General features: G+C 39.0%; 1 protein-coding gene across 7 annotated transcripts in view; it reads left to right on the top strand.

Moving 5' to 3' along the window:
- LOC109933045 (secretory carrier-associated membrane protein 5-like) overlaps window positions 1–24,269 on the top strand; it is a 60,354-nt gene that overhangs the window by 5,439 nt on the left and 30,646 nt on the right. For all 7 annotated transcript variants that reach the window (XM_048617126.1, XM_048617129.1, XM_048617127.1 and 4 more), the window contains 3 exons: window positions 544–611; window positions 7,839–7,890; window positions 10,221–10,340. In XM_048617126.1, the coding sequence (XP_048473083.1) occupies window positions 7,884–7,890; window positions 10,221–10,340 (127 nt within the window). In that variant the 5' untranslated portion in view covers window positions 544–611; window positions 7,839–7,883. The remainder of the gene's footprint in view (window positions 1–543; window positions 612–7,838; window positions 7,891–10,220; window positions 10,341–24,269) is intronic.

Genomic DNA, 24,269 nt, shown 5'->3' with positions numbered 1-24,269 from the left:
TAACATTTGTTACTTACAATGGATGCCCTGTTTTCACGATTAGATAACCCACAGTGCTACTCACAATAAGCCCAATAATACTGTGTTTTTAACAATTGAGTTTTTGTCAGAACGGAGAGATAGGAGAAAGTGTTGCACTTAGCAATGATTTAGTTTGTTATATAAATGTGGTTCGATTGCTATTATGATGAAGGGCTTCGGCCTTTTTTGTCACGGAAATGTCACCAGCAGGTAACAGCAAGGAGTGATTCTGCTCACGGCGGTCATCTTAGTACAATGTAAGCAAACACCTGTTTTGCTCAAAGAAACCATTTCTTGTACTCATAATATTTTGGCTTACTGCACATTTGAAGTCTTTAGAGTGTATGCTTGTGGCTAGCTTTCTGTGGTGGAGCTGGTGCTGACTAATTAGTATTATGGAAATTGCAGTACATCATTTTGAAAACCATTAATTGTGTGCACAACATTCTTGAACCCTAGCAAAACAGCATTCATGCTGAGCTTGAATTTGAAACCTTTTCTTTTGTGTTTTTAAAATTGTAGGACTGAAGAAGTTGGAGGCTGATCAGCAAGAAAGGAGGGAAAAGAAAAGACACTAGTGACATCTTAATGTAAGTTGTGACAGAGGTAATTACTTATCTGTGAAAGTTGTAGTCAGATTTCTGAAACTACTTTAATCCTGTTGTCAGTGAAGTTGGATCCTTTGGCAATTTAGAAATGAAGTGCTGGACAGGACCAAGTTATAGCTGTTACTCCCAGCACTGTCAGGTGGATCTTGTGGATCTTATGCACATGTTGGAGTGAATCCTGTTCTTTTTCACCGGAGTACTGCAGCACTGAGTTGATCTATGTAAGAGGATGCTATTCAGTGGTTAATGTTGCAACAAAGAGCTGTTTAGCTTACAAGAATAGCTTCTGTTTGAATAGGACACGTGTGGTTTGTTCATCAACAAGTTTTAATTTGGTCTTGGTGCAGTTTTCAAATAGATGTAATATTAATGTTTTAACTGAGCCTTCATATAACTTGGTTTTCTGCAAACTCAAGGTGATCAGACTCTGCCTTCATCACAGATTCCCAAAAGTTCTCAAAACTCGACTACCTGCCCTATAATTATATCCAATGTAGCAAGGTCTAATTACAGACACACTGACCGCATCCTATTGTTAACTGTCTGTTATCTGTAAGTATCTGACTTTCCAGCTACTAGCACAGTTTGTTCCTAAGTATATAATCTCAGCCGTCACAAAGGTATTCTAATTTATGCAGAAGCAGAGTCTAGTGTTTCACAACACTACCTGTTATGGAAAGTCCAAAGAAATTATACTCCTTTCTCAAATTTTAAATTTTCCTCAGAATTGGTTCTGTTAAAACTTCATGATTCTCTCAAGCCCTTCTTGGCAGTTACATGTCTTCTTGGAATTGGTGAATTGGTATGTTTAAATCACAGTTCCAGAATGACTTTCTGATCTTTCCTACACAGCACTAATCTACCTATATATCTCTCTTTCTAATGCAAGTTCCAAAGAATCGCAATATTTTACAGACCTTCCTTCCCACAAGGGAAGTAAGTGATATAGCACAATGCAAGAAGATGGTGTTGAGGTTAAAAGTTGGTGAATGGCAGTATAGGCTGGAAGAGCTAAATGACCTCCTCCAGCTGCTATTTCTTATGCTGTTGAACACTTATGTTCAACAGCATATGTAGTATATGCTGGAGTTCTTTGTTTTAATGAACTTAAGATTTGGAGGGATATGGTCCAGGAGCAGGCAGGTGACACTAGTTTAGTTTGGGATTATGTTCAGTATAGTCCAGTTGGACCGAAGGGTCTGTTTCTGTGTTGTATGACTCTGTCAGCCGCTTGGGTTGGTTTCTTGACGCATTATTTATCATGCTACCACACACACTCTCTTGCTGTATGGAAAATCATCTCCCCCTGTCATGTATGTAATCATTATCTGAAAGAATGACCTGCATTTATCTAGCGCTGTTCCCAGTATCTCAAGTGCTTTAAAGCTGATGTTGTACTTTTTGAATAAGAATCACATTTGGAATTTGGAAACACGGCAGCCAATTTGTGAAACAACAACCTAATGATCAGAGTTTGCTTTTGCACCTGCTGATTGAGGGATATGGAGGGAGGGGTTCACTATATTTCCCAAAGTATCAAGCTGTTCTGCTCATGAAAATAGTGCCACGGGAGATCTTGGGGCCTACAGACAAATGGGACCTCTAATGTCTCATCTCATCAAAAGCGGTAAGATGACCGCCGTGAGCAGAATCACTCCCTGCTGTTACCTGCTGGTGACATTTCCGTGACAAAAAAGGCCGAAAGCCCTTCATCATAACATCACATAATGCAGCAGTCCATATGTATTGAGCTGCAAGGTTTTTTATGCTCAAATCCTGAGTATAACTTGAACCCACAACCTTTTGACTAAGGTCAAAGTGCTACCACCTGAGCCATGACTAGCACATATGTGCTGTAGAGATTAGACTTGGTTTCAGTCCTGCTGCTGTCATAAAAAGGTATGATCAGGATTAGTATTGCTTGTTCTTTTCCTTGGATCAGTATTGTATTGCTTTGTCTTAAGATATGTCTGGAAACACCTGCTGAGCATCACTGCTAAACTTCAGTAGTTGATGACATGTTAACTGTTTTGCAAGATAACTTAAGGTTCTGAGGAAGGGTCACTGGACCCGAAACATTAACTCTGATTTTTTTCTTCACGGATGTTGTCAGACATGCTGAGCTTTACCAGCAACTTCTGTTTTTGTGCTTAAGGTTGTGTTCTGTTCTGAAGAATTATTTTATTCCATTGATTCAAGTTGTTGGGTTCCAAGTATATTTTTGTTGCTTATGACTCTCTCACATTTGAATTTTGTACCTGTAGCAGCCTCCTTCAGTTGCAGCTGCCAATAATGTGAAACAAAACCTATGCCTCTTTCCCTGCAATCTACAATTCATCTGATTTACATGGGATTTATAGGTCATTGGATCCAACAGGCCAATGCAAATATTCATGCTCCAAGCAAGGTTAATTTTGTTAACATGGACTTCTGTTTTATTTTTTGCAATCTGGCTTTCCTTTAAAAACCTATTCTTGCCCTATAGCAAAAATACAAACAACGCAAAAAGAATTGGAATAACTTCAATCTATTTAAAAAACACCCAAGGCTTCACAAGCTGTTTACTTTATTGGTTTGGAACATACCACTGTACACCTCTGTCTCAACCCCTCTTCATTTTTTTTTAAAAAAAGACAAAATGCACTTGATAAAGCCATGGTATCGTCACAAATGGTAGCATCACTGAATATCCTACTATTTAATAGTGTGGCTTCAAGAGCAAGTCAGAGGCTAGAATCCTGCGCTGAGTAACTCACCACCTGACCAACGAGACAGAAATCAGGATTGTGATGGGATACTCCCCTTTTGCCGAGATGGGTGTGCCTTCAACAATACTCAAGAAACTTGATACCATCGAGGACAAAGCAACCTGCTTGAATCTCTCGCCCTGAGTTTTGATAAAAAGCAGCTCCAAACCCATGTCACTACACTTTAGGAGGACAAGGGCAAAAGCTACATAGGAGCACTATCAACTGCTATCCAAGCCTCTCACCATCCTGACTTAGAAATATATCACTGTTCCACCATTGTTGTTGGGTCAAAACTCTGAAACTCCCTAACAGCATCATGTGGAGTGCAATAATTCAAAAAAGCAGCTTCCCACCATCTTCTCGAGGGCAGATAAGGATAGTTGATGCTGGTGCAGCCTACAATGCCTACAATCCATGAATGAGTTTCTTAAAACAAAACTGCATTCATCAGGTAGAGATGCTTCATGTGATGTCCTTTTTTTCATTCTTTATAATTATCCCCAGTTTTGAACTCTGATAAATAACATCATATAAATAACATAGAACTCGACCCCATGTACACTCCACTGTGAAGGAAAACCGGAAGTGAGACAATCAGCTCAATGGACTCCAAAGTTTAAAAACCAGGCGGGAAAACACAACAGTGCTTCATCGGAGGCTGCACTGATGATGTTACCAAGCATGGTAACGAAACGTCTGCAGAACAACAAACCAGCTCGGTGAGCCAACCGACCTTAACATCACCTCAAAACCAACCTTAAGTCCCTTCAGTATGTTAGAGATCTCTATTATTGGATTACCCTTGCCCTTATCTTTTTCAGCAATTTCAAACATTTAAAAAAAAATCAGTGCTAGTTATCCATCAAGCAAATTACTCAGCAGTGGGAGATGTCAGAAATTCCACTAAATCATATTTTGATATTCTGGTTATTTTTGTGCACTTTGGTGTCATACCAATTCTGCAATCCTAAAAACTCTGAATCTTGAAGCCTGGAATTAAGCCATTATTGCTGTGTTTAATTTTGAGATACAGAGGTGCTTATCTTTGATATTGTGCTTTCTAAAGGACCTTGTGTGGCCCTGGTGCCATCATGCGTTTTCACATCTTGGATTAAAAATACACCTTAACAACTGAATGAAAGTACTTGGCAAAGTTGGCAGTTAGATTGCTCATCAGCTTGTTAACTGAAGGTTTTTTTTACATAAAGCAGATTGAAGCAAAACATAGAACTGTGGTTTGTAAGTAGTCATTATACTGAAGTGAATAACGTGCAGCTATACCAGTTATCAATAAAAATGAATGCTTCCAAAGTTGGTGTAAAGCTAAAAAAAACCTCGGAAAGGTTTCCAGAGATACCAAGAATTGCAGATACTGGAGCCAGAGCCAACGGTGTGGAGCTGGAGGAACACAGCAGGCCAGGCAGCATCAGAGGAGTCTTCAGAACAGAAAAGGGGTTCTGACCCAAAACATCGACTTTCCTACTCCTCTAATGCTGCCTGACCTGCTGTGTTGCTCCATCTCCACCTTGTGTTGACTCGGAAAGGTCTCCTTTACTTTTAAAACAAGAAACACTCTGCTTTAAAGCTGTTGAATATCAAAACAAATGGTGAGAATTGCAAAATGTAAAAGAGAGGCAGAATTGGAACTTTCTGCATAGACGGTTATTAACAATCCATTCTGTATGGAATTCACTACAGTCCATCTACTTTTGCAGTGAACTGATAAATTAACTTGTACACAAGCTGCACTTTGTTTATTGCCTAAGATTTTCAGTCTTTTATTTTAATTTTAATACATTTGTAAAGTGAGTAACTTAGCAGAGTAAAAGTCATGACTGTAATTTCAGATACAGTTAAATATCTCAAGTTCACAATAAACAGGGCCAGCAATTTTGCTCATCCCTAATTGCCTTTGAACTGAGTGACTTGCTGGGCCATTCCAAAGGGCAGCTAAGAGTCAACCATTTCACTGTAGTTTATTTTTAACATTTGTACTTAAGTTTTTGTACTGTAAATGTTTGGGCTGCCTGGAGGTAAGTGGGCATTGACTCAGGATAAGGAGTCAGTCACTTAGGATTGTGACAATAAATTTCCTCACTGAGAGGTGAATTTTCAAACTCTGTTGTGGATGCTCCATTGCTGACTAATGTGTAGATGGGCAGATCTTTGAACTGTCAGGAAACAGGTTTATGAGGAGTAGAGGCAGAAAGTTAGCAATGATCTTATTGAAATGTGGAGCAGACTGAAAGGGCTATATGGCTTCTATTAGTGCTATAATTGTGCACACCCTACGCACCAGCTTTCGTTTGAAAGTCGGTTTCTGAAGCACTGACTTAATTGAGTGCTATTTCAGCGTAGTCACCTGGACTTCCCCAAAGCCTAACAAGGTGTCACTGAGCTGGAGCAGGTTTTCTGTCCACACATTACTCTCTTTAAAGTCATCTTTGCCTCCAAGCTTTTCCTAACTTTTTTCCCCACACTGAATGACTTTTCTTCCAGCTTAATGTGCATTTTCCTTTTGCTGCTCCCTCTTGTCGTGTACTTTTTTTGTTTGTTTTATGAAGGACTTAACCTTATTTTGAAAATTATTTGTGTAATGAATATCAACAGCTGGCTGTACTGTAGGCTGAATTATATGTTCAGTTCACAGCCTTTACTTTCATTGATTTGATTCAATTCAGTTTGATCCCCCTTTTTTTATTTTGTGGCCAATACTAATTACTCATCGGTCTGTATCTGTGGTGAATAGCCCATCTTTTTCACATCCATTAGAACCCAATTACAACAAAGGGCAATTGAATAAGTTTCTACTTTTTCATGAAAACAATCACCAACTGATGTCAGAAGTTATAAACATTAAGCAGAACAGCTTGTGAACCTTAAGAAAAAATGTCATTAGTGCTTAGTTGCTGAATGTCTCAAGCATGATGGGTTGGGGGAGAGAAAGAAAAAGGATCATGTTTGTTCCTGTATACTTTTAGTTGATCTTGACACTACGTTTTATATAGATGAAATAAAGATTTATTGTAAGTAAATGCAAGCTAATTTTGACTTCCTGGGTTGCAAATGAGCTTTTAAGGGAATACTCCAGGGAATCCCTACCTTAGCCTTGTATTTGTGTGATCAAAAAGATGATTAAACAATTTAAAAAAAAAAAAAAAAAACCGCTTTCACATAACGACTAGCTTGACATTGTGTTATGAGAAATTAAACTTAAGCCCTTTTGTGGATTGATAGCGTAGCTTGCATTGCCTCAACCTGTTCAACCCACTAAGCTGGATAATCATGATATGTTCAATATGCCACTTCAGCTAAAAGTGGTTAATGCCAGAAAATCTTCCACATGAGTTCAACCTGTAGGGGTTAAAACTAGTTAGGTTAATTGTGTTTTGTACTTGGAAAGCTTGTGAGCAATTCTTTGAAAGTCAAGTGGAGGAAACAGGCAGTATAAGAAATCTGAGCTGGGTGAAGAAGCAGTAGGGAGAGAGAATGGCTGCCTCAGTGTCAATGGTGAACTGAAAGGAAGGAGAAATGAAAAGAAGCTCAGAGTTAGATAATTTTGGAGTTATTTGGGAGGTGTTGGAAGGCTGCAACAGAAGAATGAAGGAGTAAAGCACAAGCAAGTCAAGGAAATGTGTTTAGGGCTATTTGGCTTAGATGGAAGATAACTACCAACAGGTTGGGGCAAAATGCATTGTGTTGAACATAAGCTCAAAGCTGGCTATTTGGCACAACAGAAATGGCGTTTCTGCACCACGTGAGCCACCTGGAGTTTCAGTACAGTTGTACTTCCTTTGTTTTCCACAAACAGGGAATGGTAGAGGAGTGACAAACATGTGAATTACATTTACTCTGCAGTAAGTTAGTTTGAAGGTTTGCGGACGTATCTCTTTTTTTTTTAAAAAAATTTTTGCTGGAATGCTCTACAGGCCACTATCAGAAAGAGAGCAGAAGCTACATGAGGGCACATGAAGGATGTTAGTGAATGTGCGGAAGAATTCTCCAGTAGAATATTTAGTTGTATTTTCATGCATTTATGTGTGGATGACTGACTTGGCATTGTTCATGAGGTATGCTTCAATTTGGCTGTCGCCTTCCAGTGGAGGCGTTTTGTTTGAAATTTTTAAAATCCTTTCAAGGGACTTGGGTGTAGCTGGCTGGGCCAGTACTTGTTATCCATCTGGAATTGTTCTTCATGGTGGTGAGTAGAGCCACTGCGGAGAGCATTGTAGGGAAGGGAGTTCCAGGACCTGAGGCACAATCTAATCTGAACTATTTGATTTCCGTTTGGGGCAGCTAATTGTAAAATTGGTGAAGTTCAACTTCAAATATTAGCTCAAAGGATTTGTGGTGGTTTGTGCTGAAGTAAGTTGCTAAAGTTGGTAAATTCATGTTTGCAGATCGGCATTTCAGCTGAACTATAGTTTATGTTTAAAATCCTATTGTCTTTGTTTTGCAGGTTAGATCGTGTTGCTCATTTGAGGCAGCAGACTCCACCTTAAATATGACAGGTAAGGACAGATGTCATTTAGTTTGTACAGCTGAGTTTCTGCTGAGCATTTCCTGGATCACAAAGGACAATGTGCAGATCTCCTTTTCAGATAGCTCTAAATGTGATTTCTGTAATAATTTCAATGATGTTTATGTTGTTTTTTTAAAACCCATTTTCTTCCAGTTGCAGCTAATTCTGCCAGTATGTCAGTGTTCTTTGTGTCAACTGTCTCAGCCTCCTGAAACCTCTGCATACCTAATCCAACTTCTTGTTCCCACTCCTGCATGAAGCCCTGTCTGACAGATTGGCATGCTACTGACTGACCAGACAGAATCTGATTTCGAATGAGGACACCTATTTGTGCTCTTCCTGTCTTTTGTGAATGACAAAAGATGAAGGCAAGATAGTAAGCACTTTGAAAGGTCCAAAGCCAGCTCCTGGGTGCTGCATATTTCTTAAGCGAAGTTGAATCATCAGAACCTGGCCCTTATTGTAAAAGTGCTCAGTGTTCTTCAGCTATATTTGTCAGTGTAAAAGCACACCAAATACTTGGATCTTAAATGTTCAGCTGATCAAACAGTGAGGAGGCTTGAAGTTATTGGAAGGCTGAATGGAGAAATGGCTTCTCTTATTCATAATTACCTTATGATCGCTGACATAAAGTATTGCTTGGTGTAAGCTACAAACAATTATCTGCTGTGAACTGTTGATTTTGAATTTTGGAAGTTTAAGTACTAGAACCCTTAAATGCAAGGGGTTTGTATTGCGTGAAGTGATATTTTTGCAAGTTAAAGCTAATTGATATTCTACGTTCTTGCTCCATGTTCTAAGTTGAATATTTTTCCATGGGCAATGCAACATTCACAATAAAATACAGTAAAAGTTAGTTAAATGCTGTTGCATAATTGGAACAACTTGCTGAAAGCTATTTGACATGCCATCTGCTATGGGTGTGGCAGTGAGACCAAAGTCTCAGTAATCCTTGCCCATGATTAAGTATTAAACCCCTCTCTGATTTATTACTGTTTACCAATTGTCGTACTCAACTTGTTTTTTTGCTATTTTTTCCCCTTTACACACAACACGATAAGATTCCACCCCATTACATTAAAAAGAAATTGAGAAGCACCTGTCATAAATATTACAAGATATACACGGCTAAAAATGACACAGCAAACAGGAAAATCACAGCATTCCTCCAACATCTACCTACGACTTGCGACTACTTTGGGACCTTCCCGGCACAACCTGTGACTCTCTTGATATGTTGGAATGCCAGGTGGACTGCACATTGGAACTTTAGAGGTGCAAGTAAAAGATGGATGTGATAGAAGTGACAGACCTTTCTGTTCAGATTTACTGGCTGTCAGTGCCCTGTTAAATGGACGAGTATGAAGTGTTTTGCTGGGAGCATCTCTGATAGTTTGAGATCCAACAACGGCCATGATAGAGACAGGTGTACATGTGCAGGAGTGCACGTCTTCAGTTTGCCAGCCAAAATGAAAATAGAGCAATTGTCTAACTGTGTGCATCTGGCAGATGAGAAAAAGCATTTAATATTAGGGTAGGTAGGTGGGGTTTGCCTGATGAGTAAAAATTATGCAAAGGAACTGAACAAAACATTGTGATGGAAAATCTAGAAAGTTGAAGGAGAAGGTTTAGAGTAGGAATAATGAATCTTATGCAACTGTGGAGGGAAAGCATTAGCAATATATAAAGATACTTGGAGAAAGAGGAAAATTGTAGGAGAGCAAGAGATGATGCAAAACAAGATTATTTCTACAGGGAGAGAAAGGAAATATTAGACATGGATCAGGAAAAAATATTATGTAGATGTATACAGAAGCCTGGTAAATAGTAATGAATAAAAGGAATGGAGAGAATCCTTTTGTGTGTGTGTGTGTGTGTCTCCTTTCTAGGGAAAAGAGAATATAACCTGACAGGAGAGAGAGTATTTTCAGCCATCTTGGAAATGGTGTGGGCCCTAGCATGTTCAGCTTATGGGTTTGAGGATCTAGATTAATGAGACTGGGCAAGTAGGAGAGGAACCTTCATAACGGTGGAAGGATAAAGAAGGAAATGCAACCCAATTATCTGAATGTATTTGGAAACCCTCATCTAAGGGCTTGGGAAAGTGAGGAACCCTTCTTGATACATAGTAGGAAGAGAAAAGGATGAGTTGGAGAATTTGTTCCTGTCAAAAAGTAGGCCCAGTATATAACAGCATATTCTTTAACTTTGCAATGGCACCCAATATTCGCCATCGTTAATAAACTGAACATTTTTAATTGTTTTAAACCTTATCACTTGTAGATTACTCAAACATGATGCTGTTGTTTTGTTTTCTAGAAAACAATTTTCCACCGCTCCCAAAGTTCATTCCGTTGAAACCATGTTTTTACCAGGATTTTAATGAGATTCCAGAACCCCACAAAGTCCTGGCAAAACGCATTTACTACCTTTGGATGTGTGAGTATGAGAACTAAATAATAAGTGGTGTGAATGCATCCTAGTTGTGCCATAGATCCCAATAACATCTCTCTAACCTTCCAAACATTGTTACAGGCCCTTTTCTTTCAGAAGGACATATGCAGTGACATTCCTGTTGATTATGTCTATATTTCAAAACTATTAAATTTAAATTCCGTATGTCATAGAATTAGTGCAAGTTGGTTGAACCAGTTAAATAGTTTAACCTTCCCTGCTTGCAAACTGAATTCTACATTTATTAAAGTATTTGCAATTATATTTTCAAATAATGAGCCGAGGTAGAACAGTGAACTGTAGACATGCCATTTGACTTCTGGAATCCAGGTACAAATCCATCCTCTTTAAGTGGAATCCCAATCTTTGTAAAGGTTTAGACCTCTTGAAATTGATGTGAGCAGTTTTTAGCTTCTGACTCAGTAAGTATGCTAAAAACTCCATATAAGTTATCTTTATCAATTATAACTGGTGCATCAAGCTGCATAACTAGTGTTGCTATAGCAATGTCCAAGTTGGTTTTTAAAACATTGCGGAAGGTGCATTTCTCTGCTTCTGACCTAAAGGAATTGATGCTAGTAGTCTTTAGGAAGCTGGAAGGGTTGTTTCAGTTATCATAATCCCAGCTGATGATAATACTGGACAAATCAGATTCCAGAATTAAACCTCGCTTGATAGATCATATTTTATTTTTGACTTGGAGCAGTCACTGAAGAAATTGACTGCCTTGTGTCAATGTACTTTTAACGGAGCTACGTTAGTTTAATGTATAAAAATAAACAAAGTTTGATTAAATTAGAAAGATCTTAGGAACAGCACAAAGAAAGACTCAACCTTTTGGTTCCCAACAACATCCAAGTTTCCCAACCCCAGTGAAATATCACTCCTATCTTCACTGTAAAATCTCCTACTAAACTGCACAGGTTGTAAGTATTGCATTTTGGTGACTTTCTACACGTTTCACTGGAAGTGATTCTCCCCATCTCTCCCAGAGACACACAAGAAGGCTTGCTGATTGACCTTTTATACTGAACTCTTAAGAAATGCTCAGGACATTTTTCCAGCCCTGCTATTTTGGACTGCTAAAACAGCTTACGATTACCTTCTAGCTCCGCTGGCCTGGAAAACTAAAAGTGCCCTTCTGCTGGTATAGATCATTTTTAATCTTCGTAACCAACTCCTTTATGGCATCTGGCTGCCTTTCTGTACGTAATAAAAACTCAACTTAATGTATATTTCAATTATCTTACCTTACAAGTTCTTGTAAGGCTAGATGGTTTTAGATTTAGCAGAAGGACATTTAGCCTGTTTGACCAAAGTATTGGGTGAGAAGTTTCCAGGGCGGCACAGTGGCTCAGTGGTTAGCATTGCTGCGTTTCAGCACCAGCAACCTGGGTTTGATTCCACCCTCAGGTGACTGTGCAAATGCCACACAGACATTCTTCCTCCACGTCTGCGTGGTTCTCCCCTGTGTGCTCCAGCTTCCTCCCATGGTCTAAAGACATGCAGGTTAGGTGGATTGGCCATGCTAAATTGCCCCATAGTGTCCAGGGATGTGTAGGCTAGCTATGGGAAATGCAGGGTTACAGGGATAGTGGGTGGGATGCCCATCAGAGGGTGAGTGTGGACTCTGGGACGAATGGCCTGCTCCCACCTTGTAGGGATTCTAATTTTGCAGGTTGCAGTGAGTTCCGAGAGATGAGATTTATTGATGCACTGTTTACCTTCTCCTATTGAAAATTCAATTTGTGTCAATTATAGAATAAGAACACTTTGAAGTGTGTAGTTCATGCTGTAAACCCCCATCCCCAATTGTTTTGTTGTGAATTGTCTCTAATACATTTCTTTATCAAGACAGATTTGTTAACCTGGCATTGCACAATTGTCTTTAATTGTTTTGAACCATGATTGTTCAATGAAAAATTTTCATTTGAAATAATCAATTTAAAAGTTGTCAAGTGAAAATACAGAGGATCTCTCGACACCACAGATTAAATGAATTCTGTCTTTCATTACCTGCCAGACTGCCAAACAGCTTACCTAGTATAAATCAACTTCCATAAAATTCAGAAAAGGGATCAATATAACTACTTTATTCAGCAATTACATTTCTCTTCCTTCAGCCATGCGGTTCCCCTAGGACATGATCTTTTTGATAATTCTTCAAAGGTTTAGAAGTTGACTGTTAGGTAGGTATTGCTTTTATTTACTGCAGGCTCTTCCCAACATAGACAACTGCTATTTCTTAAGTCTTAGTATTTGCTTGTTCGTTTTCACTGCCCTGCAATAGAAATCAAGATTTAATTAATTGAGTTTTGGCCTTTGTAGTATTCTTGAGTTTTTCTTTCAAGATTGTTTGTTTGTTTGTTTGTTTGTTTGTTTGTTTGTTTGTATAAAGCTTTTCAGGATCAGCAGTTTTATTTATATTTAAGAAAAAATTACAGTAAGCAAATTACATAACTTCATCCAATTTAAAAGACATGCACAATACAGTTCTGTATACAACACTAGCAAGATCAGGGTAAAACTGAACAATGTATAATTTGATAAATGGATGTGGTTTGGATTGTAGCTTTCTACTGAAGGTGCTGCTTGATAATCATTTAAAAGCAGATAATGGGCAGTTACAAAAAATTTAACCCTGCTGGGCTTAATCTTCTGGGGCCAGGAATGCAAAAGATCACAAATTACGCGAAGTTTTGGTTTGAACCATTCTGGGTAATTGCATTCAGTTCTGGATACCCACTCCCAGAAGGTCTTTAAGGCAGTTTAGCGCCTATTGCCAGAAGGATACAACTACTTAAGCCCTAGTATTACGTAGAAAGCTAGCATCAACATTGCCTGTATCCCTTTGCATGTAGTGAGTTGGGAAACCATCTAATTCCACAATTTACAATGTGCAACTAATTTGATTGTGCAGTTATTTCCTGAGACAGGAGAATGCAAAACAATGGGGTAAAATCTTAAAATTGGAGTTGGGCTATTCAACAGTGAACTCGGGAAGTACCTGTTTACTCAGTAAAAATTTGGAACTCTTTGACAACGGGCCGTGGTTGCTAAGACTGAATTCAGATTTTCATGACTGAAATTGCTATAGGTTTGCTCGTTAGGCCATCCAGATGCTTGGAGCAAAGGTGGATAGGTAGAAACAAATTGAGATCCATTTTAGCGCTTGAGGGGCTGAAAGGTTTTCTCCTTTTCCCCAGGGTCGTAGATCCCAACTATTGACTGCCAGCCCATTAATTTTGAAAGTTACGAGGGAGCTGGAGAAACCTCAGTTTTGTCTTCATATCCATGTGATTCAGAAGCTGCTTGAAAATGTTTAGTGGTCTGGAATGACATTTTATTCATTGTGGTGTTACAGCAGTATAGGATAGGGCTACCGCATTCTAGTTACAAAATACTTGATTAAATTGCTGGTGTGAACCTTCTAATTGTGAACCTTCTGTGTCGATAAGCAATTTATTTCAGTGTTAAGGCAGCAATGTAATGGCAAAAGACACAATGGAGGAGTAGACGCAAGAGCTTCTGCTGCAGTACTTGATATTTGCTGCTGGATGGAGCTGTTTGCTTGCTAATTGATATTGCCATGTTACGGATACCATATCAAGTAAAGTAGTGCAATGTTTTGACATTGCTCCCTTCTTACTCTGGCACTGTAACCATTCCGATATTGAATGTTGGGCCAATAAATTGCAGTTTTCTCAGATTTTCCTTTTTAAAAAAGGAATGAAATAATGATGTGGATTTTTCTGTGTAAAGAATTTTGCATTCACAACCAGTTCTACAGTGTAAATTTGTCTGGTTATTGTCACGTAAAAGTTTTGACACTGAACAAATATTTTAAGAAAAGGATTATCACACGCGATCAAAGCTGACGTGCAGAATTTAATCTATTCAAGTTATCTTAGCCCTTCAACCATTTGCCAGAAAATTTCTGTCATAACAGTGGATCAGTGGTTAGCACTGCTGCATCATAGCGCCATGGTTCCAGGTTCGATTCCATCATCGGGCAGCTTTCTGTGTGGAGTTTGCACATTCTGCTTGTATCTCCTCCTAGATGCTCTGGTTTCCTGCCACGGTCTAAAGATGTGCAGGTCAGGTGGATTCGCCATGAGAAATGCAGGGGTACAAGGATAGGGCGCAGGGTGTGGGTCTGGATGTGATGCTCTTTGGAGGGTGGGTGTGGACTCTAATGGTTGAATGACTTGCTTCCACACTGTTGAGATTCAATAATTCCATGAACTTGTATAAAATCAGTATTTTTATCCAATTGTCCTCTATTGCATTAATATAGTTTACAGGATGCTTTGAAGTAATAAGTATTCTGAATATTCTTAAATAGGCTTCATACTTCTATTTAAGTGCTGTACCATATGGTAATATTAGGTATAAAATTACATTAACAGCAATCCCAAATAATAAAGTACTTCCAAAGTGTAGTTGGTATCGTAATGTAGGGCAATGCAGGATTTAGTTTGTGCATAGCAAATTCCCATAAGTAGGAATGAGACAAATGATTGGGTTTGAATGTTGATTGAGGGATAAATTTTAACCAGGGGATTGAGTGAATGTCTGCACTTTTCTTTGAATAGTGCCATTGGTTCGTTTTAAGTTTTCTTGGAAGAATGGCTAGCCTAAGTCTCGAAACGAACACAGCATCTCTGACAATGAAAATAACGTGCCTAGATACCCAAAATGGGACTTGAGCTCACAACCTTTGGGCTCTGAGATGGGAAAACTACCATGGAGCCAACACTGAAACTTCAAATATTAAAAACAAAGAACTGTGGGTGTTGGAAGTTTAAAACAAGAACACAGTGCTGAAGAAACTCAGCAGGTCTGGCAGCATCTGTAGAGGAGAAAAAGTAGTTAACACTTTAAGTACAGTGACCCTTTGTTAGAACAGTTCTGACAAAGGGTCACTGGACTCAACGTTAACTGTCTTTTTCTCCTCTGCAGATGCTGCCACGATGACACTGACTTGGGAGTTTCAGTAAGGTTCACATCTTTTGACTGTCGAGCTTGTTCCTAATTTAAATTGTTGGAACCTGTACTCTGCATGACAGCTACATTTTGCCTCACTGAAGAAACCCTCAGTAACTGTCCTGGGTTTAATGTTGATGCTTAGGCATCTTATATTTATTTATCTTTGATGCAAAGGCTAAAAGATAAGCTGGAAATGCTGAGTTAATTCTGTTTATTGCTGTTAGTTTTACAAGCAGAGGTGCACTAATCAGGTTAATTGCTGTATGTGAGATGTAATTTGAAGGATGGAAATGTAGCTAATTTGAATCTGGTCAATTCTAAATTCCATTCCATTGGTCCTTGGCCTGCTTTGCTGTCCAGTATTTATGTTTATCTTAATTTCATAGCTGTAATTTAAGTTGCTTGGCCTCAAAGTAATTTTTTAAGGATTAGGACACCTGGCAACAAGGTTACAGCAAGCCACAGTGCATTTTTATGTCTTTAGAAATAGATATTGAATTTCAGTGCTTTAAGTTAAGAGGTTTTTAACTCCCTAGTAAATGGAAGGCTTTATGGTACAATGCAGTAAAATGTGTCAGACTTTAGGCTTGTATATATCTGTAACCTTTTTATTACAAAAGAAATACAATCCCAATGCAATTACATTGTATGAGCTTTCGTGTGAGTTTTTAAGTTTGTTCCAAGCAAACCTAATTTCTGATCACCTGACTTCTGAATACATCCTGTTGCTGTTTAAAATTGCATTATGGTGATGATGGTTTTTTTTGGCAGTGTTTGATTTCCATTGGCTCTCTGGCGCTGTCAGCCAAATTTAAGAGGCAGTACCAAGGTCAAATTATGGGTGTAGAACAACATCGGGAGCAGGAGTAGGCAATTCAGCCGTCTAGCCTAATCCACTATTGAATACACTCATGGCTGATCTCATGGCCTCAACTCCTTTCCTGTCTGCTCCCCATACCCTCTAAACCATTATTAATTAAAAATCTGTGTGTATCCTCAAATTTATTCAATGTCCTGATGTCCAGTGCACTCTGGGGTAGCAAATTTCACAGATTCACGACCCTTTCTGAAAGAGAAAAGTCTTCCTCGTCTGTTTAAATTTGACACCTCTTAGCCTAAAACTTAAGACCTCTCATTCTCATAAGTGGTAACACTTGCTCCACATCTACTTTGTCAACCTGCTTTAGCATCTTCTTTTATATCTCAAATAGATCTCCTCTCACCCTTCTAAACTCCAGCAAGTATAGGCCCAAACTGCCCAACCTGTCCTCATAAGACAAACCTTTCACCTCTTGAATTAATCAAGTGAATCTTCTCTGAACTGCTTCCAGTACAATTACATCCTTCCTGAAGGAAGTTAAGAAAACTGCATGTGGTACTCCAGATGTAACCTCGTAGTCATAGCGTCTCACAGCATAGAAACAGACCCTTCGGTCTAACTTGTCCCTGCCAACCAGATGTCCTAAACTGATCTGGTCCCATTTGTCAACTAAACACTTTCTATTCATAAACCCATCCAGATGCCTTTTTTAAATGCTGTAATTTTACCAGACTCCCCTACTTGCTCTGGCAGCTCATTCCATACAAGTACCACCGTCTGTGTGAAAAAGCTGCCACTTAGATCCCTTTTAAATCGTTCCCCTCTCACCTTAAACCTATGCCCTCTGGTTTTGGACTTACCCACCCTGGAGAAAACAGCTGTGTATTCACCCTATCCATGCCGCTCATGATTTCATAGACCTTTTATAAGGTTAACCGTCAGCCTCTGATACTCCAGGGTACATAGCCCCAGACTATTCAGCCTGTCCCTATAGCTCATATCCTCCAACCCTGGTAACATCCTTGTAAATTTTTTCTGAACCCACTCAAGTTTCACAACATCCTTCCTTAAGTATGGAGCCCAGAATTGCATGCAGTATTGCAAAAGTGGCCTAACCAGTGTCTGCAACATGACATCCCAACTCCCATACTTCGTGCACTGACCTAAAAAGGCAAGCATATCAAATGCCGCCTTCACTATCCTGTCTACCTGGGGCTCCACTTTCAAATGAATATTAACTCCAAGGTATTTGTTCAGCAACACTCCCCAAGACCTTGCCATTACATGTATAAGTCCTTCCCTGATTTTCTTTTCCAAAATGCAGCAACTCGCATTGATCTAAATTAAATCCATCTGCCATTGGCCCATCTGATCAAGGTCCTGTTGTACTGTGAGGTCACCTTCACTGTCCACTACATCACCAAATTTGGTGTCATCTGCAAACTTGCTAACCATACTTCCTGTGTTCACATCTAGATCACTTATGGAAATGATGAAAATTGTGGACCTAGCACCTAGCCTTGTGGCACACCGCTGGTCACAGCCTCCAGTCTGGAAAGCAACCCTTCACCCTCTGTCTTCTATCTTCGACCCAGTTCTGTATCCAAATGGCTAGTTCCCCCTGTATTCCATGTGATGTAACCTTGCTAACCTGTCTACCATGTCAAATGCCTTACTGAAATTAATATGCATCATGTCCACCGCTCTGCCCTCATCAGTCCTTTTGTTTACTTTCTCAAAAAACTGAATCAAGTTTGTTAGACACGATTTCCCACGCACAGTCCTTGTCTTTCCAAATACATGTAAATCCTGTCCCTCAGGATTCCCTTCAAAAACTTGCCCACCACTGATGTCAGGCTCACCAGTCTATAGTTCCCTGGCTTTTTCTTACAACCTTTCTTAAATAGTGGCACCACGTTAGCCAACCTCCAGTCTTCCGGCATCTCGCCTGTGGCTATCGGTGATACAAATACCTCAGCAAGGGGCCTCGCAATCACTTCCCTAACTTCCCACAGAATTCTAGGATACAGTTGATCAGATCCTGGGGATATATCCACCTTTATGCATTTTTAAGACATCCAGCACACCACCTCTGTAATATGGACATTTTTCAAGATATCACTGTTTATTTTCCCATGTTCCTTTATCTTCCATATCCTCCGCAATAAACACTGATGTTTAGTATCTTCCCCATCTCCTGCGGTTCCATGCATAGGTGGCCTTGCTGATCTTTAAGGGGCCCTATTTTCTCCATAGTTACTCTTTTGTCCTTAATGTATTTGTAGAATCCTTTTGGTTCTCCCTAACCCTATTTGCCAAAGCTATCTCATGTCCCCTTTTTGCCCTCCTGACTTCTCTCTTAAATATTCTCTATACTATTGGGTTTCAGTCAATCCCTGCTGTCTATACCTGACATGTGCTTCCTCCTTATTCTTGACCGAAACCCCAATTTCTCTAGTCATCTAGCATTTCCTGTACCTATCAGCCTTGCCCTTCACCCTAACAGGAGCATACAGTCTCTGGACTCTCATTATCTCATTTTTGAAGGCTTCCAATTTTCCAGCCATCTTTTTACCTATAAACATCTGCCCCCAGTCAACTTTTGAAAGTTCTTGCCTAACACAGTCAAAATTAGCCTTCCTCCAATTTAGAACTTATAGATCCGGTCTAACCTTTTCCATCACTATTTTAAAGCTAATAGAATTATGGCCCTTGGCCCCAGAGTGCTCCCCACTGACACCTCCATCACCTGCCCCGCCCTTATTTCACAAGAGTAGGTCAAGTTTTGCTGCTTCTATAGTAGGTCCATCCACACAATGAATCAGAGAATTTTCTTGTACACACTTAACAAATTCCTCTCCATCCAAGCCCTTAACACTGGCAGTCCCAGTCTATATTTGGATGTTGAAGCTCCCTATACCAAAACCTTGAATACTGGTGAGGTGCACTTAATAATTGATGAGCAAAAGTAACTTCATATGCATGAAGGAGTCGACAGTTTGTAACATAGCTACTAGTTTAAACTGATTCCAGGACAAGTGAACAGTCACCATGGATTATGCAATGAAGAAGATCTGGAAATAACCCAAGAAAAAGTTCTTTTAATATCAATTGAGGGAAACTTTGGGCTGTGTGAGGTTTGAGTTTGGATTGTGTAAGTCAGGTGTAGAGTACGGTGCAGTTTAGGACTGTAAGTGTCAGGTAGCTAATCTTGTCAGCATGCCAAAAATCTCACTTAGAAATTGAGTGGTTGTCATTTCACATGGAAAATACCATGACCCAGTGTGTTCTCAAGTGATTCGGAGCCAAGATTTTGAATGCTTCTGGTAATAGCAGTCTTACTGTCGAGCTTAATTGTTGAAAGTCCTCATGTTCTACTTGTGTTGCTTTTTTTTCATTCAGATTCCAATTGTCATTAATTTGAGAAATATTCAGAACTTCAAATCCAAACTACAGTAGTAAAATGTGAAAGAATATGGATAATACTGGCACTAATTAATTAGATTTTTTGAATGTCATGTGAATATGCTTCTGAGAAGATTTACCCCATATTTTTGATAATGGTCAACCTTGTGTAAGCATTGACTCCCAGCTTTTGGCCAAGAAATTGTTCATTTTTTATCAACCTAATGTAGATAGGTCAATACTTTTTATTTGCCTCAGTGATCCAAGTTCCTATTGTCTGTTCTTACTGGATGCCATTTACGAATCATAGTGTAGCACTGAAGATGGCTGTTCAGCTCTCTGTGACTGCGCTCGTATGTTTGTGCCCCTTTTGGTTATGGGGTTGGTAAGAACAGTCCTCATTGAACGGGCTGTGGTAAGATGGGATGAGGTGGATTTCAACTCCTTCAGCATGTTACCCCTATGATGACTGACCCCTAACTTTTTTTTAAACTTAGTTTAGCCTCACTTGATTTTTGACCCTGACCCTAATGTGGTAAATTTTAACAGGAATTCAAAAATCCAGTGTTTAAAGTTTTGCCAAAAGCATCTGATTTAAATTTGTTGTTTGGAGCACATCAAAGAATGTAGCTGTTCACTTTTCAATAATAGATTAAAAATGATTCTCTGTGAATGATGCAGCCCCACACCTTTCATTTTTGCTAAATTGGCAAGTTGTGAAGCTGAAGTTTTCCCTGTGATTTTTTTTTTTGCATTTCTGCTTCTCTGGAGTTGGACAAGCCTCCCTATAGTAGGATTTTTCTTTTCCTGAAACGTGAAGTCAAAATTCTGAAAGAACGTTGCAGCTATAGATTGAGCACCGGATGGTGTACGTGAGAAACAGATTTCTGCTGAATCCCTAGCTAAGGGGAGATTTAATAGAGATGCTTAACCTTTTAAAGGGATTAACGGGAAACTTTTTATTCCTCTGGTTGGGAAGTTACCAATCAAATAACACAAGGAGGCTATTTGGCCCATCACGTCTGCACTGTACTGCCTCTGCAAAGCTTTCTAATTAGACCCAGTCCCTTGCTCCTTCCTCATACATGTGTATTCTTTTACCTTTCATGTACTTGACCAATTCTTTTTGGAATGTTTCTATTGAATTTAGTTTTATCACTCTTTCAGATATTGCAAAGAATAACACCTGTAAAGGAAAGGCTCCTCTCTGATTTTTTTGTGAGTGACGTAAAGAGAACTTGTAAGATTCAGTCACACCATATGTAAAATATCTCTGTCCTTTTTAACTCATAAGTAACAATTTAAAATTGTCTTTTGAGGTTGAAAAGTAAGATTAAGAAATTGTTTTAGACGAAGGATCTTTCGGAGCTTGAATCTGCAGCTCACATGAAGTAGACTACGGCTTCTTTAAAAGGAAAAATTGATAAATCTAAATAGAGAAGTTGCAAGGTAATGGAGGGAAGACAGGAACGTGGATTTACCTTAAGATTTCTCTAGCAGAAAGCTGACACAGGTGAAGGTTGTATTTATTTTTTCCCAGGGTGTGCACACTGCTGGCTGAGCCAGCATTTATTGCCCTTGGGGTGTCAAATCTTTGATTCCTGTGCTGTAAACCTCCTAGAGATTTGTCTGAGGAATCTGATATTTGTTATAGTTCAAGCTTCTTGTCAATGTCTTTACTGATTTAATGAGCTTCACAGCACTTTCCATAACAGATTGATCCGTGAACTGAAGCCTGTATTTAGTGTCCGTGAGTTTCTCCATGTTGTAGAAGGCACTGCACTACAAAAGTACTTCACCGAAGTGTTTTGGAATGATTAGAAAATGTAAAAATCACTTAAATGCTAGTTAATACGTTCTGCCTAAGTATCACTGGCCTAACAATTAACTCTGTGGGAAGCTTCTAACTGAAAATATATTAAATGATGTGTTCAATCTTTTAAGCGTTGAGGATTTTTTAAAAAAAGAATGCACAGAAGTTTTAAAAAGATACTAAACAATATGTAAAGAAACCGGGTGTTAGCACAAGATTAATAGAATTTTCCATCATGCTGAGGAGAGTGTAATGTAAAGGTCATGACATTGGATTAGCACTCCAGAGATTCTGGTTCATCCTCTGGGGATTCGGGGTTCAAATCCCACCGTAGGAGCTGATGGAATTCAAATTCAATTAATGAACTTGGAAAGTAAAGCTATCTCAGTAATGCTCATCAATTGTTTAAAAACCTATCTGGTTCTTCAATGCCTTTTGCAGGAAGGAAGTCTGCCACACTTATCTGGTGTAGTCTATGTTTCACTGCTGATCCACCGCCCTCTGCAATGGCTTGGCAGTTATTGAGGCCAAGGGCAATTGGAGATGAAGAATAATTGCTCTTCTTGCCAGCAATAGCCCAAATCAAAGAACGAAGGAATAAATCATTTTTTTTCCTCTCTGGAAACTTGACCAATTACAGTTTCTCATGCTCCCTTGTATTTAAGTTAAGCCTTTACTTCCCTTTGAACAATCATCACTAGTCTTTCCAGATGGTCTTGTAATGACATAAGGTGCATGAACCAAGTCCCTGTAAACATCTCAAGCAGAAACAGTTTCTGTTGGTCACAACTGTCCTTTTTAATTCCACAAAACAATTTCTTACTAGATGCTTTGCCTATTTTAGCACCTTAGTAGACAAGAGTGCAATAGCTTCTAATTGGTAGCTCTCCCATCAGCAATCTCCTTTCACACCTGACAAGGTTCAGAAATTGTGGTTTGGCTGATATAAACCTACAGCCTATAACATTTTATCCATTCTGCTTACAACCATGTCACATTAAAACCTGATTGAAAGACATATGCAATTTTTCACAATTCTGCTGCATTTGGCTTTTGCAATTGAACCCAGGAATTTTTATTTCTTTACCTATTTTTCCTAATCCATCCATTCAGATGTTATTACACATCTCCGGAACAGGTGGGACTTGAACCTAGGCTTCTGGGTCCAGGGTAAGGACAGTACCACTGTGCCACAAGAGGGCCTTCTGCAATGTAATTTTACATTGTAAACATAAGGTGCCACTTACCAAAGGGATTTCACCTTAATTAAACCTTTATCAGAAAGCAATCCTCTTTTCTCACGGCTTGGTTAGCTCCTATTTTTAATTCTGTTCTTAGGAGAACAAATTGTACTCTGAGGTGCGAACTGCTGTAAACTACACACAACTAAAGGCAGAAATACCCACACAGAATCATTAGGCTAGATATAATGCCTGCTCGCAAATGAGTTTGCAAAAAGTTGTAGCTCTGTATGCTGTACAATATGAAATGTATATTATTGGAACACGTCAAGAAATAAATACCTCTTTCTTTTTTTTTTGTTTACTGCATAAAAGGAAGCTATCTACCTCCCAAACAGACTATCTCAATTCTCCTCGAGTCCTATTTATTCAGCTGAAATATAGCTCAAGATGATCGTTTTTTCTGTTCCCAGTAAATGTTTATAGTTCTGTTACAGAGCGGTCAAAAGCACTGGTGGTGTTAGAAGGCATATTCTCAATCTGCTTTTGTACAGTAATTTCTACTTTTTGGGTTTGCAGAAGTGTATACTCTTCCATTTGGTATTTTGCCTACAGAAATATGTTGTCTTTCAGTAGGGTTAACTGCCTCCATGTTCATTGACAATTTGAACTGTTTGCCTTTGTCTAGTTTAAATGTGTTAAACTTGGCATCTGCAAATGCAACATTGCATATCCAATCTCACTCATGTTAACAGCACAAGTTACACTACAAGTGATTGCCAGCAGATGGCAGTACTTCGCCATTTTAAACAACTGGCAGCAATTGATTAACTGTGCACTGTCAGGATTTACATGAGTACTGAACTTGAGCAAATTATTTGAAATTCAAAAATTCTTACTGTGACCTCCTTCCTTTAAAAATTTGATTTCAGCGTGTGATAATTATTAAAAGTTGAGTTTTTTTTAATTTCAATTTGATTTGGCAGTATCACTAATTGGAACGAAAGCTCTCTCCATCTCTCTCAAACCTTAAAACCATCAAATCTCTACATTCCTGCAATTCTTGTTTCATGTGAAACTTTCACTCCCTTCATTTCATGCGTTAGTAGCTGTGACTCCAGACGTACTATCTGGATTTGAATTCCTCTACAATTGCAAGTCATTGGCTTTCCTATCTATTCATCTTTCTTACCCATTATGTAAAGGGAGTTTTACTTTGGCCGGAACAAAATGCATACCTGATATGCTAGCGTTAAGGAGTGTATGTTAACTGAAGTGCGTACTATCTTTGTCTATGGGAGGCGAAATATTTACTTTCACGTTTAGCGTGGCTTGCATGGGGTGCTGTTGGACAGCTAAACAACCGATTCCACTGCCTCTCTGCATCTACGTGAAGTATTTCGGGCAGATTTCAAAATGCTGGTAGGCAGAGGATAATGGCAGACAGCACCCTGTATCTTGTGTGCTTTCGTAACCCGTTCTGAATGTTGAGCCCTGAACACATGTCCACCTAGGAGTACAACTCCAGACTTGCAGTCTGTTACCATTCATTGACCAGTTCTTTGGAAAAGCTTGATTCATGATGTATTCCAAAAGAGTTCTTAATATTTGATAGTAACCCTGTTAATCATTACACCGATTTTTTTTTGTTTTTTTTTTTTTTTTTTCCCCCCCCAATCTTTTAAAAAGTGTTTTCTCTGAAATTA

The sequence above is a fragment of the Rhincodon typus genome, chromosome 36, assembly GCF_021869965.1.
Source record: "Rhincodon typus isolate 14 chromosome 36, sRhiTyp1.1, whole genome shotgun sequence".
NCBI classification, from domain to species: domain Eukaryota; kingdom Metazoa; phylum Chordata; class Chondrichthyes; order Orectolobiformes; family Rhincodontidae; genus Rhincodon; species Rhincodon typus.
The sequence above is the reverse complement of the archived record's forward strand: the minus strand, read 5'-3'. Positions and strand labels throughout refer to the sequence as shown.